General features: G+C 49.8%; 2 protein-coding genes across 2 annotated transcripts in view; one reads left to right on the forward strand and one right to left on the reverse strand.

The window, feature by feature from the left end:
• CIAPIN1 (cytokine induced apoptosis inhibitor 1) overlaps positions 1-1749 on the reverse strand; it is a 14635-nt gene extending 12886 nt beyond the window's left edge. Inside the window, exon 1 of the mRNA XM_002912264.4 lies at positions 1599-1749. Within this exon, the coding sequence (XP_002912310.2) occupies positions 1599-1686 (88 nt within the window). The 5' untranslated portion in view covers positions 1687-1749. The remainder of the gene's footprint in view (positions 1-1598) is intronic.
• Positions 1686-14421, forward strand: COQ9 (coenzyme Q9). Its single transcript, XM_002912265.4, has 9 exons — positions 1686-1842; positions 4362-4530; positions 5858-5993; positions 9430-9572; positions 9854-9938; positions 11432-11536; positions 12873-13028; positions 13353-13406; positions 13730-14421. Exons 1-9 carry the CDS (start codon positions 1764-1766, stop codon positions 13763-13765), a joined length of 963 nt encoding a protein of 320 aa, XP_002912311.1. The 5' UTR covers positions 1686-1763; the 3' UTR covers positions 13766-14421.
• The last annotated feature ends 1160 nt before the right edge of the window (positions 14422-15581 follow it).

Raw genomic sequence — 15581 nt, forward strand, 5'->3', positions numbered from 1 at the left:
GAATTCCGAGAATACTGAACGTTATCAGAAAGGAAAATTTTAACTGACTCAAGCACACACACGCACACATAGAAAAAAAGGCGATAATCAGCAAGGAAACAAGAAACTCAAAGAAAAAGAAATGGAAGACTGTCTCCAGGCAATTAGGTGTGTGTGTCAAGAATTGAGGGTTTCAGGAAGGATATCCCAGAGCTAGAATTTCCACAGGAGAGGCTCATTTGAAGATGGGCGGATAGAACTCAAAAAACAAAACCTCATGGACAGATCAATAGTGTTTTAATGAAATCCAGAGATGTGGATCTGGAATTTTAACATTTGGGGAGTAGGTCTGGCTTAGGAGGGCTTCCCCCACACCAAGGAAGAAGAGGGCAAGATGTTTTGAAAAGACCACAGTTGATAAGGGTTGTGCGAAACAGATACAAAGACAAGGGTCTAACTGCAAACACAGAATTTACAGAATGACATGCTTAGCTCCTGTCATCAGTTATCCCTAATCCCAAAATCATTTAGTTCTCCCTATTTATGGAAGCCTTCCCTGATGACAGATACCACAGCGAGGCACTCTGCATTTACACTTCAGTTTAGTGCCTAGTCCATGACCTCCCTGAGTCACTCAGATTAGCACTCAATGTCAGAATGAACAACACCCGCCTTTCTCAAACTTCAGATCCTACAAATCACCTACAAATCCTAGATGGTTCTTTTGATCTGGCAAGTTTGGGAAATTTTCAATTAAACTGTTAAGAAGAAAACAGGCCCCAAATGGAGTCACTTGTGCTAAGCCCACATCAGCACCAAACAGAAACTAATACCTAAACAAACTGCAGTTTCAACCTTCTCCAGGAACGTAATCTTAAGAGATCAGTCCTGGTCAGCCTTAGTAAGGTAACTGCCTAACAGACCCCGTCTGTCCCCCAAAGGAAGGTGACCTTGCCTGAAAAAATCCTTTTCTTCCCTTTATGACTTCCACGTCTCACCCCCCTCTGCCTTTAAAAAACCCTTCTTTTACTGTAGCTCTTTGGCGTTCCTCTCTACTTAGATGGGATGCTTCCCAATTCATGTAGCTCAGTAAAGCCAACTAGATCTTTAAAAGTTACCCTGTTAAATGCTTTATTTAACAACACCAACTCCACACTTTGGAGGTTCTGGCAAGTCACTGGCTCAAAATTACAACCTGAGGGTTCAAGTACCCCCAGAGACCGAGACTTCAGCTCTCCTACTGTTTGAGACAAGGGGCTGAGGCCCAAGGTCACAAAGGCTGGGTGTTAGCAGAAGCAGATCTCAGACCCCGGTCGTGAAGGCTCTACCCACTCAGCGAGCCGTCTCCGGGGCTTCAGATCGATTCCGGCAGCGCGGGAGCCGAGGCAGCCCGGGAAGGGCAAGAAGCCACAGCGCCAGGAGCCCGGGACACGCAGGACCGACCAGTCCCCTACATCGGCTTCCCCCGGCAAAAGCCGGCCGTGCTCCCTAGGGAGGTGGTCATGGTTCGGTGACCACGGAGGGACGGGGCTGGGAATAGGAAACAAGAGGCTCTAGGTAGAGACAAGGGTGGGACGGTTGGGCAGATCAGGCTCCTGGGCCGCACGTACAACGCTCACCTGCCTCCCGGGGCTCGCTCCCGGCTTCTCTCGTGCCGCCGGCTTCCCACCTCGCGCCTCTCGCGAGAAGAGGAGCCCGCGGAACCATGGGCAGGGCGGAAGTGGCCTCGCGGAGCTCCTAGGGCTGCTCGTCGCGTCACTGTCGGCGGCGTGCCCGCTTCCAAGATGGCGGCGGCGGCGGCAGCGATGTCCGGCGCGCTCGGCCGGGCGGGCTGGAGGCTCCTGCAGCTACGGTGCCTGCCCGGTGAGGGGGCGACCGAGCCGGGGAGCGGGGAGGAGGAGGGAGGGGGCAAGAAGCCGACTGGGCTGGGTGCGGGGCGGAAGAGGCCATCGTGGCGTTCCGCGAGCAAGGTGACGTGAAGGGCATTGACGCGGAGCCGCCGTCGTCCTGGACTCTGAGGGGCCGCCTGGCGGATTTCTGCCTCCGTTCTCGAAATGTGAAGGGCAAAGAGTAGCGGAGCAGGGCCTGTCACTCCCATTTAATGGAGCCCCAGAGAGGGCTGTGGGTGCCCAAGGTCACACAGCTGGGCGTTGCAGACTGGTAGACCCGGACCGAGCCTTTTAATAACTCTGTTGCCAAGGCCCTGGGCAGGGAGGGCCACTCTGGGGACGGAGTTGGAAACAGCCACAGAGAGCTCCTAAGACAGTTATTTCCTCACCACTTCAATAATTCTATGATTATTCCCACAACAGAGTCCGTATCTTCGTTTGTACATCCGAGTTCTTAAAACTATAGATGTCTACTTTAGGATACTTTATGTTGCTACTATAAATGGAAAACCAGTGTCACCATCCGTAAATAGAATGAACACATTGATGCATTAACATAAATATATAATTAATGAAATAATAAATAATTTCCTGCATTTCATCAGAAATCTTCTTGCGAACCTCAGTGGTTCCACAGTCGTGCTTTGGGACCTCTCCTATCCTTTTCAAAGTTCTAAGAGTATTCCATTTTTTTGGTACGAATACTAAAATATTGGTATTTTTACATACTGTTCTGTGTTTAGGTTCATTGTTCCCTGAGTTAGTACATATATTAAAATAAAAAGAAAGAAAGAAAGAGCGTCCTTTTTTTTTTTTTTTAAAGATTTTATTTATTTATGTGACAGAGATAGAGACAGCCAGGGAGAGAGGAAACACAAGCAGGGGGAATGGGAGAGGAAGAAGCAGGCTCCTAGAAGAGGAGCCTGATGTGGGGCTCGATCCCATAACGCTGGGATCACGCCCTGAGCCGAAGGCAGACGCTTAACCGCTGTGCCACCCAGGCGCCGTCCTGTTGCTTTTATACAAAACTCCGAACTATATATGTTTAGTTAAAGTAGTGCCTATGACCCAGCAGAGCCACTCCTAGGTATGTACCCAAGAGAAATGAAAGCATATGTCCACCAAAAGGTTTGGAGAAGTACATTTATAGCAACTTTATTCATGATAGACAAGGCTGAAACAACCCCGGTGCTCATGAACAGAATAGTGTTTCTTAATGAAATACTACTCAGCAATAAGAAATAACAATCCATTTCTGCAAAACTACAAATCTGTCTAAAAAAGAGTGTGCAAAAAAAGTTTCACACAGAAGATATACTGTATGATTCTATTTAGATGAAATTCTAGGACAGGCTAAACTAGGATGAAAATTTCACAACAGTGTTAGTGGGGAATGACTGGGAAAGAGCATGAGGGAAATTTCTGGGGTGCTAATCTCTAGATAGGGGTCCAGGTTGTGCACGTGCATACCTTTGTTAAATCTCAGAATTGGCACAGATAAGATTTGTGCACTTAATTGTGTATAACTGTCACCTCAATAGAAGAACAGTAAATAAATATTGGACTCTGGTTAATGGTATGCATGTCAGAATGTGTAGAGTGGAAGAATACTGAGAGTTGCTACAAATGCATCAAAAATAAGCTGGATTAAAAAAAAATAAGCTGGATTGATGCACGAAGAGCGTGAAAAATCCATAGAACCTAGGTGGATGTACAGGTGTTCATGTCGTAGTTCTTTCAACTTGTATGAATTTTTTTATAATAGGGCACCTGGGTGGCTTAGTCGTTTGAGCATCTGACTCTTGATCTCAGCTCAGGTCTGTCTTTCTTTTCTTTTTAATATTTTATTTATTTGAGAGAGAGAGAGAAGCAGACTCCCTGTTGAGCAGAGAACAAATTGGGACTCAGTCCCAGGACCCCGGGATCATGACCTGAGCTGAAGGCGGACGCTTAACTGACTGAGCCACCCAGGCCTCTCAGCCCAGGTCTTGATCTCAGGGTCGTGAGTTCGAGCCGTGCAGGACCCATCTGAAGATACCATATAAACGCTGGAAGTCAGTACTCAAGACCTTCTAATTTCTAGTCCAGTGCTCTTGCTATGATATAAATACATAACATTTTCAGATCACTTTCACATTTTGATTGGGCTTCACAACACTCCCATTGAGCAAACAGATTATTACTCTTGATTTGCATATTTAAAAATCATGCTCATTGGGGTGTAGTGGTTTGTCCATTAACACAGTTAACAAATGATAGCAGCTGGCCTAGGAGCCAGGTCTTCTGTTACCTGGCTCATGATTTTGCCACCACATCACATCACAAGGTTGCCAACTTACCTAAAATTTTTGTTTGGGACTCAGCAGTTGGATAAGTGGCTCTGGAGTAGACTCAGCCCTACTTTTCCTCTTCCCCATCCCTTGCACCATTCCGGGTTTCAAAGACTCTTCTCTGGTAAGTGTCCGAGACTGACCAGCCCAGTTTTTGTTTCAGTGTCCCGTTGCCAATCAGCTGTGGTGTCACGTGCCTTCCATGCTTCAGTCATGCAGCTAAAGTCTTCAGATGAGCAGAAGCAACGACCTCCCCCATCTTTTTCTCAGCAACGTTCTGAGACACACGAGGCAGAAGAACCTAGTCCAGAATCTTCTCATTCACCCCCCAGGTATGCACCAGAACCACCATTCATCTGTTTCTGGCCATTTTGTGTGCTTGGGTATATCCGTCCTTCCTTTCCTTCCTCTCTCCTCTTTATCCCCGTTTACACTTTCCATAATTTTCGAGGCTATCTGTGAGAGGAATCTATGGGTTTTTTTTGAAAATTGTGCTTGTTAACTCTAAAATATCTAAACAGTACAAAGAAATTCAGAAAAATAAAGCAAAAATGACTAGAAATCACAAACCCAGAAATAATGGTAATGTTTTTGTGAGTATCCTTTTAGACATTTTTCTAAGTATATCCCATGTATAAATCTATATGTAATAAGTAAGTAATTACACTATACATGACGTTCCAGAACCTGCTTTTTCCCTCAACAATACATTTTTAATGTTTTCTCAGTCTGTATGATTGTAGTGGTTGCATAATATTGCAGCAAATGGCAGTATTATAATTTATTTAACCTATTTTTTTATCAATGAATATTTAGATTTCATTCACTGGTATAAAAATATAATGTGGGGGCGCCTGGGTGGCACAGCAGTTAAGCATGTGCCTTCGGCTCAGGGCGTGATCCCGGCGTTATGGGATCGAGCCCCACATCAGGCTCCTCCGCTGGGAGCCTGCTTCTTCCTCTCCCACTCCCCCTGCTTGTGTTCCCTCTCTCGCTGGCGGTCTCTATCTCTGTGTGATGAATAAATAAATAAAATCTTAAAATATATATATATATATATAATGTGATTCTCTCTCAGCAGTGGGAGCACTGAATCAAAGGATGTGCACATTTAGCATTTTGTTACATACATGGGGCCAAATTACCATCTAGGATGGTGATAAATTTACATTTCCATTACGTGTTTTTCTTCTTAATCCTGCCACTGAGAAGTTCCTCTAGCGCTGGAATTAGGGTGTTCCTGTCATTTTTCTGGTCTCCCGATTAAAGTACTTTTCATTTCAATTCAACAAGTAAGTTTTTAGGATCTACTTTGTGCCAGGCCCTGGAGTTAGCATGTGGTTCAAATACAGATAAACAGTGTGCTAAGGGCTATAAACAGAGAAATCCAGGGTGCCGTGGGAGCCTTCCCATGACGTGGCCTCACTCCCTGGATCCCTTCTCTCAGCGACTATATGAGAGGAGAAAGATGATAGCATTTTTGTCCTGTCGGCGTGGAAATAGCAGCACTGGCACAGAAGGAAATGTCTTCCCAGCTTGTGCTCAGAGGCTGCACTGAGCCTCCGGGTTCCGGTCAAGCACATCGTGCCTGTGGGGCCGCAGCGGCGAGACGAGGTGTGCTGGGCGCCATGGCCATGTCTCTGTTGGTGTGGGGGTCAGGTACACAGATCAGGGCGGCGAGGAGGAGGAGGACCACGAGAGTGAGGAGCAGCTGCAGCACCGCATCCTGACGGCAGCCCTGGACTTCGTGCCTGCGCACGGGTGGACAGCAGAGGCGATCGCGGAAGGAGCCCAGGTGTGTGTGGGAAGGGGTGCGCAGCCTGACCGGGACCAGCCAGAGCAGACGGCCTCACGCTTTCTTCCGGCCCGGCTTCGAGTCCCTCACCGTTACAGGATTTTGCGGGGGGAGGTGGTTTTGTCCCCAATAGGGTGAAATGGCTTTATTTTTTAGCTTGGAAAGATTATACCATGGAGTTGGTTCCTGCGAGCTGGGTTCTAGAGGCAGCCCGTTCGGCAGGCATTGCCGATGATCACAACAAACACATCTCATTGCCCCTAAGATGGCAGTGGTTGTAAGAAGCACCGTTACGTTGGGCATTACTAGAGAAGAAAAAATGCTACTTAGGACACGTTTACAACTGAATAATTCACACTGATTGTTTAAATTGAAAAAATAGGGGGGCATCTGGGTGGCTCAGTCGGTTAAGCACCCGACTGTTGGTTTCAGCTCAGGGCATGATCTCAGGGTCATGAGATTGAGCCCCAAGTTGGGCTCCCTGCTGAGCCAGGAGTGTGCTTGAGATTCTCTCCCTCTCCCTTTGCTCCCCCCCAACCCCGCCTCCCCTTCAAATAATTAAATAAATCTTAAAAAATAAAAAATAGGGGACAGCTGGCTGGCTCAGTTGGTAGAGCATGTGACTCTTGATCTTGGGGTTGTGAGTTTGAGCCCCATGTTGGGTGTCAAGATTACTTCCAAATAAATATTTTTTTTAAAAAATGATAAAATAGGTGCATCTTAGAACTGATGAAATCTGGTGTTTGAAAACTCTCAGGAAGGCACCACTTAAGAGACCAACACACCTGATTTTTCTCAGTACATTCCTCCTGCACTGGGACAGATGGCTGCTTTAGGCTAAGCTGTAGGCTTGTGTTGAGGCCGTGGTGTAGAGAATTGTCAAGCAGAGCCAGACTGCCCTGCGAGAGCTCCGTGAGAACAGAGAGCAAAGGAACTCCGGATTCACTTCTCCCAAGCTTGCAGGCAAGGTGGGATGGAAGGATGAGCATGTTTGAGCACCGGCCAGAAGAACACAGAAACAGGGTGAGGTAAAGGTACAAGAGAAAGTGGCAAAGTCAAAAGTGCAAAGTCCCTTGGAGGCGAGAACTAGGAGATCCAGAAAATGAGTGGCAGGACTGGACTTAGGTGTATTAGGGGTGAGGTTGGAGGAGACAGCAGGTTTAGTTTCTAGAATGTTAAGGGAGATCCCTGGAGACAGCTTCTGTTCTCTGTGAAGTGGGAGTGGTTGTCTCATGAACCTGAACTTGGGAAAGGGTAGGAGGAGACAAAGATTTGAGGGTGGCAGAGAATGTTCGGAAGAATCATTACAGGAAGTGGTGGAACAAGTAGAAGACAGAAATATAACAGGATTGTTTGGAAAAGTCTTATACTGAATTACTCTATGGGTAACTGGTCTTTTTCACTCTGTATGTCTTCATTCATAGCGGCTGCATAATACCCGTTGTGTTTACTTGGCCTTGATTGATGAACATTTGGGTTGTTTCCAATTTTTTCATATTCTAAACCTATTTGTACAACACATTTAGGTGCATTTGGCAAAGTGGAGTTGCTGTTTCGGGGAGCGTATCCGCCAGGGGACAGAGACCACACCAGTTATTCAGATAGAATTTAATACAAAGAATGGTGAGCTAGGCGGAAAGTTGGTAACCGGGTCGCTGGCAGCAGAAGAACCCTCTAGGGTGTTATGGGGCCTGCCGCTGCAGGTAGTGGCTCCCACCTCCAGGGCTAAGGGGACGGAGGGAAAAAGTGGAATTGTTACAACGAGAAGCTCGAAGGAGAGCCCCTGTGGAGGCGGAACTCACGCCGCCTCTGCTGGCGCTGCTGTCTCTCAGCTTGGAGAGAGGGTCTGGGGCAGGGGAGGGCGGTGGCTGGCCGGAACCAGTCCTGCGGGGGCCGCCAGAGGGGCAGCCCGGCTCTGCCGCAGCCACTGGAGGAAGTGCCGTGGCCGTGGTGAAGCAGGTGGTGAAGAAGTGTGGCTGGGGAGATGCCCACAGGAGCCACTAGCAGACGGGGAAGGCGACGGGAAGGGCCAAGTCCCTGCCTCCGCCCCCACACACACAACCTCCCTCCATGGAGCTGGGAGTATGGCTGGTGGACCTCCAGCCCCTGCGTCAGGAAGCTGAGGGTGGCCTTGGGGCTGAGACAGTAACTCACTACCTCCAGAGAGCATGTGTGTATATATGTATTTAAATATTTGTTTATTTAATCCCTCCACCCAGCGTGGGGCTTGAATCTACACCCCCAAGCTCAAGAGTGGCACGCTCTACCCCCTGAACCAGCCAGGTGCCCAAGCGTGTGTATTTTTGAGGGTCTTGTCGCACACATGGTAGAAGCAGCATAGCCTGGTGGTGAAGAGCTCTGAGCCTCAGTTGCCTTGTCTGTAGAGTGGGGTGAGGATGACACCCAGCAGCTGGAGCTGCTGCGAGGCCGCGGTGAGATGGTGTGTGTCGTGTGCTTGGCGGAGTGCCTGACACAGCACACGGGCCCCGTTAGTACCGATGCCGCTGTGCGTCTGGTGTGAAGCCTGCCAAATGGCCTTCTGGAAAGGCCATGTAAACACAGGCACTGTCTCCACTCGCAACACTGGGGATCAGAGTGAATCGTTTTTTTTATTCTCTGCCCTCCGTCCCTGGTGCTGTCAGGGTTCTGTCTCTAGTAGGTGCTCAGTGACTGCTGTACAGCAAGGGGGGCAGAGGATCTTCATGGCTTTGTGAACTCCTTAACAACTCATTAAAGAAAACGTTTTTTGGTTTTTGTTTTTTATAACAACTGAGAAGCCTAATTTCCAGGAAATTTAGGTTAGGTGAATTGGCGAGGAAGAGCTGAGTGCTCTTCCCAGCCCCTTTTTTTGTATTAGGGCTCTAGGTTGCAAGTGTCAGAACTCAATTTTAACTGTCTCAGGCAGGAAAGGGAGTGTTTGGGCTCATTTCGTAATAGAAAAGTCTGGAAGTAGCTCTGGCATGGTGTGCTTAGATTGTGCGGCTGGGAATCGTCTCTCCATCCTGTCTGCTTTGCTTTCCTCTCTGTGAGCTTCACTGTCAGCACGGGCTTCCCAGGCAGGACTAAAAACGGTTCAGCAGCCCCGTGGGAAGAGAGCACTTCTTTCCCATCAGCACTAGCAGAAGCCCAGAGGTGGCCTCTCAGGTTCTGGACTGGGTCCTGGGCACGTCCCTGAGCCATGCCACTGGAGTCACTGTGAACTCCACTTATCCCAGCCTGGACCTCATGCTGTACAGTACACCGGGGGGCTTGATGGAGTATGGAGGGACTGCTGGTCAGCTTCACCCAAACCACAGGGACCAGGCATGAAGAGTAGGGTTAGCCCATTAAGAATCAGTCTGCTGTTACTAGAAAAAGAGGCAGTAGTGAGGAACAGGCAGCGCAGGGCCACTACATCTGTCTACCGCTCTCCTGTTTTCCCTCTCTCCGTTTGTAGTCTCTGGGTCTGTCCAGTGCAGCAGCCAGCATGTTTGACAATGACGGCAGTGAGCTGATACTGCATTTTGTGACCCAGTGCAATGCTCGGCTCGCTCATGTGCTGGAAGAGGAGCAGAAGCTGGTGCAGCTGGGCCAGGCCGAGTAAGTCCTGTGGTATTATTGCTCAGGGTGCCAGCTAAGGATCGGGGGTGGGGGGTGGGGCTCAGGCCCCACCAACTGCCCCACGAAGCCAATCTAAGCAGAGCCGAAAGAGAGGAGCATGGAGCAGCCCTGCTGCTTGGATGGGCCTGGAACACAGCTGCATCTGTGACAGGCCAGCAGCAGGAGCTGGTGGGACCCCCTTCCCTAGAGCTGAGTAAACGGTGTAGCACTGAGACCATGCCTTTGACCCGAGACACGCTGTTTTCTTTTCCCTCTTCCAGGAAGAAGAAGACAGACCAGTTCCTAAGGGACGCAGTGGAAACCAGACTGAGAATGCTGATCCCGTACATTGAGCACTGGCCCCGGGTACAGAGTCCATATCTAGGCCACAGGGCAACAACGTATTCATGGTCTTAGTTCTCAGCACCTAGCCCTCAGAGGATCTTGCACATTCTGCAGAAATTAGCTTGTTAATCTCCACAGGCCCAGGGAGTCTCAGTGCGCTCGGTGGAGCTAGGGAGCGCAGCCTGGGGAGTGCCAGAGGGAGGATAGAGCCACCTGGGTTTCAGTTCCTAGAAAGATGAGTGGCCCAGGGAACTAGGTCACATCCATGTTGGGTCCCAGTGGCTGGAGTGTGCCACCCGCTCTTCAGTGAGGAGGAATCCGTCACGGAGACTAGAAAATGAGAGGCGTTTTTTGGCTATTGCCATTAACAGGCCTAAGGTGTTCTGGATGTCAGAGAGTGGGATGTCTGCCAGTTGTCCATGTGGTGCTTGAGAATTGGAGTATTCATTCCAAAGGCTTTTTATCCCCTTTTCGGAAGCTTCTTTTTTCTGGTTTCCAAGCATGTCATCATGTGGGTCATTCTCTTAGTTAAGAAAATGGAGTCCAAGCGCATCAGGCATGAGAGGACAGCCGAGATGGTCCCGTGACCCCATGCACTGGGATACCACTGAGCGTGTAGTGTCAGTCAGTCAGTGGACGGGCACTGGAACACCTGCGGTGCGTCTCACCCCAGGCTGCGTGTGCGGGGAGTACAGCGAGCAAAGTCCCGTCCCTGCCTGTGCCTGCCACACTTGCTCTTCAGACCTCTGGCCTTGACTCAGTCCACCTTGCAGTTAAAGCAGTGGAAGTGCATGTATTGGGCCCCAGCTGCCTTCCGATTCAGCACGTTTTCTCCTGGGCTCCTTCAGTAAGAAAACTTTCCAGCCAATCCAGGGCCTCTGACCAGCTCCCACAGGCCACAGCCAGTGGATTTTTGAGTTTGTAAGGTGACAAGACCTTGTCCTCTCAGGGGTGTGTCTGTTAAGGAAGCAGCTCTGGGTGGTGCCACTGCTTGTGTGAGTTGAAGGATTTTTGGTTTCAGGTACCAGAAACCAACTTGAATTAAGCAAAACACCAGGGAGGAATTTATTGTGAGGCTATGGTGGGGCATTGAAGACAGGAATGCTGCTGGGCCCTGGGAATGGCCTGGGATTTGGACTGAGAAACCACCCCCGACCCTTCTCCCATCTCTGCCTCTTCCTCCGTGTTACAGAACAGGGTGCCCTTCCCCGTCCTTGCTCTCAGTACTGTTAGACCAGGCTAGACCCTCTGGCTGCCAGTCTTCCCAAGTCCACATGCTGGGGATGGAGAAGCTGAATGGGCCAGCTGAGGGTAGGATCTGCCCCTGGCTCCCATCAGCTGTAGCCAGCATTGTTAGCTGCCAGGAGCTCACACCAGCAAGGGGGCAATAGCGGGCATCAGCAGGAGAGCTGAGCAGGCCCTCTTACACACCACCACGGAGGGCTGAGGTGCCGTCTGCCCGCGCGCTTTTATTCCTGTGTGCGGTACCTATTTCTCTGCCCTTCTCTCCTCAGGCCCTCAGCATCCTCATGCTCCCTCACAACATCCCATCCAGCCTCAGCCTGATCACCAGTATGGTGGATGACATGTGGCACTATGCTGGGGACCAGTCCACTGACGTGAGTGCGTTCTGCAAACCCACAGGGTACCAGGAAGAGCTTGGGTTAAGCGTTTCTTGGGGAAGTTTGTGAAAGTTCTTTGATCACAGATCCCTTCAGGGAGCCTGCAGTGCCATTCTTGTCTTGGGAAGGAGAGGCTAGGGGTGGGGAAGGTCCCTCAACAAGCCACAGTGGGAGCCAGGTCTGCACTCAAGGGCCAGCGGTCTAGCACAAATAGGCAGTTGTTCCCTCTGACCTCTAGTGGTGACTGGGCTACCATTTTATAAGCATTTTCCCCCGGTCTCCTAAGATTCAGATTCTGCAGTGGGCTTTCTCAGCGTGTGTTTTTCATGAGACTGATTTTTAAAAAAGGGGGGTGCCTGGATGGCTCAATTACGTGTCCGACTCTTGATTTCACCTTGGGTCTTGATCTCAGGGTCATGAGTTTGAGCTCCATGCTGGGCATGGAGCCTAATTCAAAAAAACAAAAAACAAAAAAACACCCCGTTGCTTTGAAAAGGACCTCCCTCCCCCTAGCCTGCTTTGGCCTGCTTTGCTAAGAGATCAATAAGCCTTTAAACAGGCACCAGGAAAGAATCTGACTTGTTAATGCTATCATTATTTCTGGTAGGAAATTAAAAAATAAAAAGTATACCTTCATAAAAGAAATTAATTTGTGATGGTGCTTTGTGGAATCCAGGCTGGGAAGGCAAAGAGATTCCCCTGCCCCAGTTCTAACAAAGGACTTTAATAAGCTTCCCCCGTGTGGGAGTACAACCACTAACAGAGTTGGTGAGAAGGTGAAATTAGAAAGCTGAGAAATTAAAGGAATAAAACACAAAGCAGCTGAGCTCGTGCTCCGAAGAGCCGTTTGCTGGGCCACCCCGAGTGGCCGAGGGACCGGAACCGGCAGCTGGTCCCAGGTGTTCTGATCTGTCCATGGTTCTGTCTCCGCCCTCACGTGACTAATGAACACACCACAGCATGCTCATAACTGGCTGACCATAGAGCCTCTCCGGAATTTAGGTGGCCTAAGACTTAGTCTTTTCACCAGCAGTTTCAAAATGGACTGGATGTGGTGAAATCATCTGGGATGCTTATCAGACATCCAGATTCCTTGCACTTTTTCAGACCCCCTGACTCTAAGCTCTAAGAGGTTGGGTCCAGGATCTTGCATTTTAACCTCCCAGGTAATTTTGATGCCCAGCCAAGTTTGAGAACAGTAATGTTATCCAGGGGGGACAAATGTATCTTTGGGGGAAAGAGATCAGGAGGGAGCCTGTGTGTGCCTGTGGGTTTGGGTAGGAACCACCCCAGACTTCTCCCAGTCTACCTTCCTGGGTGGGTTTCTTTGCAGTTTAACTGGTATACACGCCGAGCTGTGCTGGCTGGCATCTACAACACGACAGAGCTGGTGATGATGCAGGACTCCTCCCCAGACTATGAGGACACTTGGCGCTTCCTGGAAAACCGGATTAATGATGCAATGAACATGGGCCACACTGCCAAGCAGGTAGTTGGGGCTACCCCTTCAGGAAGCCACCTCATTAGGCACACCACCTTGCTCAGGCCACAGCTAGTCAACCGTCTGTTCTCTTGTTCCCCTTTGGCCTCAGAGGACAGTCCTGAGGACCTGCCCAGGGAGTCTGGCTGGCTCTTCCTCATACCAGCCCTTCCCTAAAAGCCACATGTGGCCCATTTGTGGTCGTGTCCATAGGCTCTTCCTCCAGTCCCTAGGGTCCTCATGAGGGCCCCCCCCCTGCCGATTTGTCCTGCCTGTTTTCACCTTTGAGCTTGTGTTGGGGGCTTAAGAGAACCTGACCCTGACTCCTTCTAGGTAAAGTCTACTGGAGAGGCACTGGTGCAGGGACTCATGGGTGCTGCAGTGACGGTGAGTACTGCCCCGCTCATACCTGCCCTCCTCCCGGTCCACTCCTGCCATGTGATTCTTACAACATACGTCAAGGATCCCAAAAGCCTTAAACCAGAAAGCTGCTAATAAGACTGACAGTGGTTCAGCCCCAGTCTCTGATCCCGAATTCCCTACCTCTTTTTTTTTTGCTGCCATTAAAAAACATGGCTGACTTCTGGGCCCCTGGCATGTCAGATCTGTGGGTCTTAGCCGTGCCTGCCACCTTGAAAATCCCAGTCTTTCCCATTGGAGTTCTAGGGACAGGGCAAGGCCTCATCATTCCCTTTTCTTCCCTGTATCAGCTCAAGAACTTGACAGGTCTAAACCAGCGCCGGTGAGTAGGACTGGGTGTGAGCTAGAGCGCCCAGAAGAAAAGCTGCAGATACATTGAAAGGGCTTTGAAAAATACGAAGTGCCATCCATGGAACAGGGTGTTAATGAGAAAACACTGAAGGACTCCTTAGTCACTACTACAGCCACCTGGAAACCACAGGGCACTCGATACAGCTGTAGCCTACAATCGGGCCACCTCTTCGGTTCCAAATACCAGGCCAGGCCTCCTGATGCCTTTCTGCATTGCAGCTGTGTGATTGAAAAATGAAGCTCTCATCCAAGCCTTCGAGCCACAGAAACCCAGCACTTCCCTGTCATGGTCTCACGGATACCTTGATCATGTCTTAACCTTCCTAGAGTGTTCTCTGGGGCTCCCAAATCAGTCAGGGTGTGGAGCCATGAAAGGTGGCCGTCCACCCCCAGCACGGCCCGGTCTTGTGCGCACAGGTGTTCCTTGCACCCTTCCCCTCTCTGGCGTCCTGAGATGCTGCACCTGGGATCCCCTCAGAAAGCTGCCTCACCTAAGACCGGTGTCCCTGGACAGCGGTGTTCAGCCTGTCCAGAGGCGGGAACTCAGGCCTGTTGTCGCATTATACCAGCATGCGTAGCAGGGTTATTAGTGAACTTTAGAGTAAAAATAGTAATAAATACGTTTGAAGCAGTTTCGTGTTGGCAGTTAGTTTCTATCTGGGCTATAGCAGGTATCCAGGATCCCAGAGGGAGACAGCAGTGATGCGGGGAGGGCTTGAGCCTGGCAACCAGGAGACCTGGGCTCTGGTCCTTTTGGGGCCTACTGCTAGTGGGTGGTCACAGCAGCTCTGCCTCCCTGGGCCCATGCTTCCTTTCTGGAAGTGTGGGTGACAGTGGCCTTCCCTGCACCATTGGCTCGCTTGGGTGCTATTTTCTATCACTAATCATTCCAGTGATCTGTTCTTTAGCATTAATAATTGTCTCTGTCTACGCTGGCTGGGCTCCCTTTGTTAACTCTGTTTTAGTCTCCTCGAGCTACTATAACAAAATGCCACAGACGGGGACTTAACATTTGTTTCTCACAGGTCTGGAGGCTGGGAAGTCCAAGATCAAGGTGCCGGTCAGTTCCTGGTGAAGTCTTTCTGTCTTGCCACCTTTTCTCTATGTTCTAACAGGGCAGAGAGAGGGAGAGCTCCAGTATCTCCTCCTGTTCTTATAAGGCACTCTTCCACCTCCCAGAGACTCCATCTCCAAACACCACACTGGGCATTAGGCTTCAACATTTGAGAGGAACACAGTTCAGTCCAGAGCATCTGTCTTCTGCGTTGCCATGTCCGACCTAAGTTGATGGTGTATTGCTGGGGGAAAGTCATCAGCTAATAGGTGTTTCCAATCTTTTGGCCTTCCACCCACCCCTTTCTGCACCTCTTTAATTCTTTGTATCATGACTCCCTGTCAAGTACCCTACACTAGCTATTCCAGATTTCATTCCATTCCCTCCTTCATAGCATCCCTCTCACACTCAACAGACAACCTTAATCCTTAATTTCCTGAGATGACACGGGCTGTGAAGCACAGGCCCCCTCAGTGCCCTTTCTCTCTGTCTCAGGAAGAGGGTCGACCTGAGCTAAGGCAAACTCTTTATCTCCTCTCTTACTCTTCCGCTCTGTAAATGTAGCTCTTGCTAAATTCTATTTTAGAGCCTCTTCTCTGTTACCAGCAGCTTCCCATTCAGACCTTTCTGTGGGCTGGGGGGGGGGGGGGCTTTGGTAATCTCTATTGAGTATCCACCCTATGAGGGGCACACTGCCAGACTTGCAGAGATGAAGAGCCCCTACCCACCTGCTACAA

This window comes from Ailuropoda melanoleuca, chromosome 12 (genome assembly GCF_002007445.2).
Source record: "Ailuropoda melanoleuca isolate Jingjing chromosome 12, ASM200744v2, whole genome shotgun sequence".
In the NCBI taxonomy this organism is placed as follows: domain Eukaryota; kingdom Metazoa; phylum Chordata; class Mammalia; order Carnivora; family Ursidae; genus Ailuropoda; species Ailuropoda melanoleuca.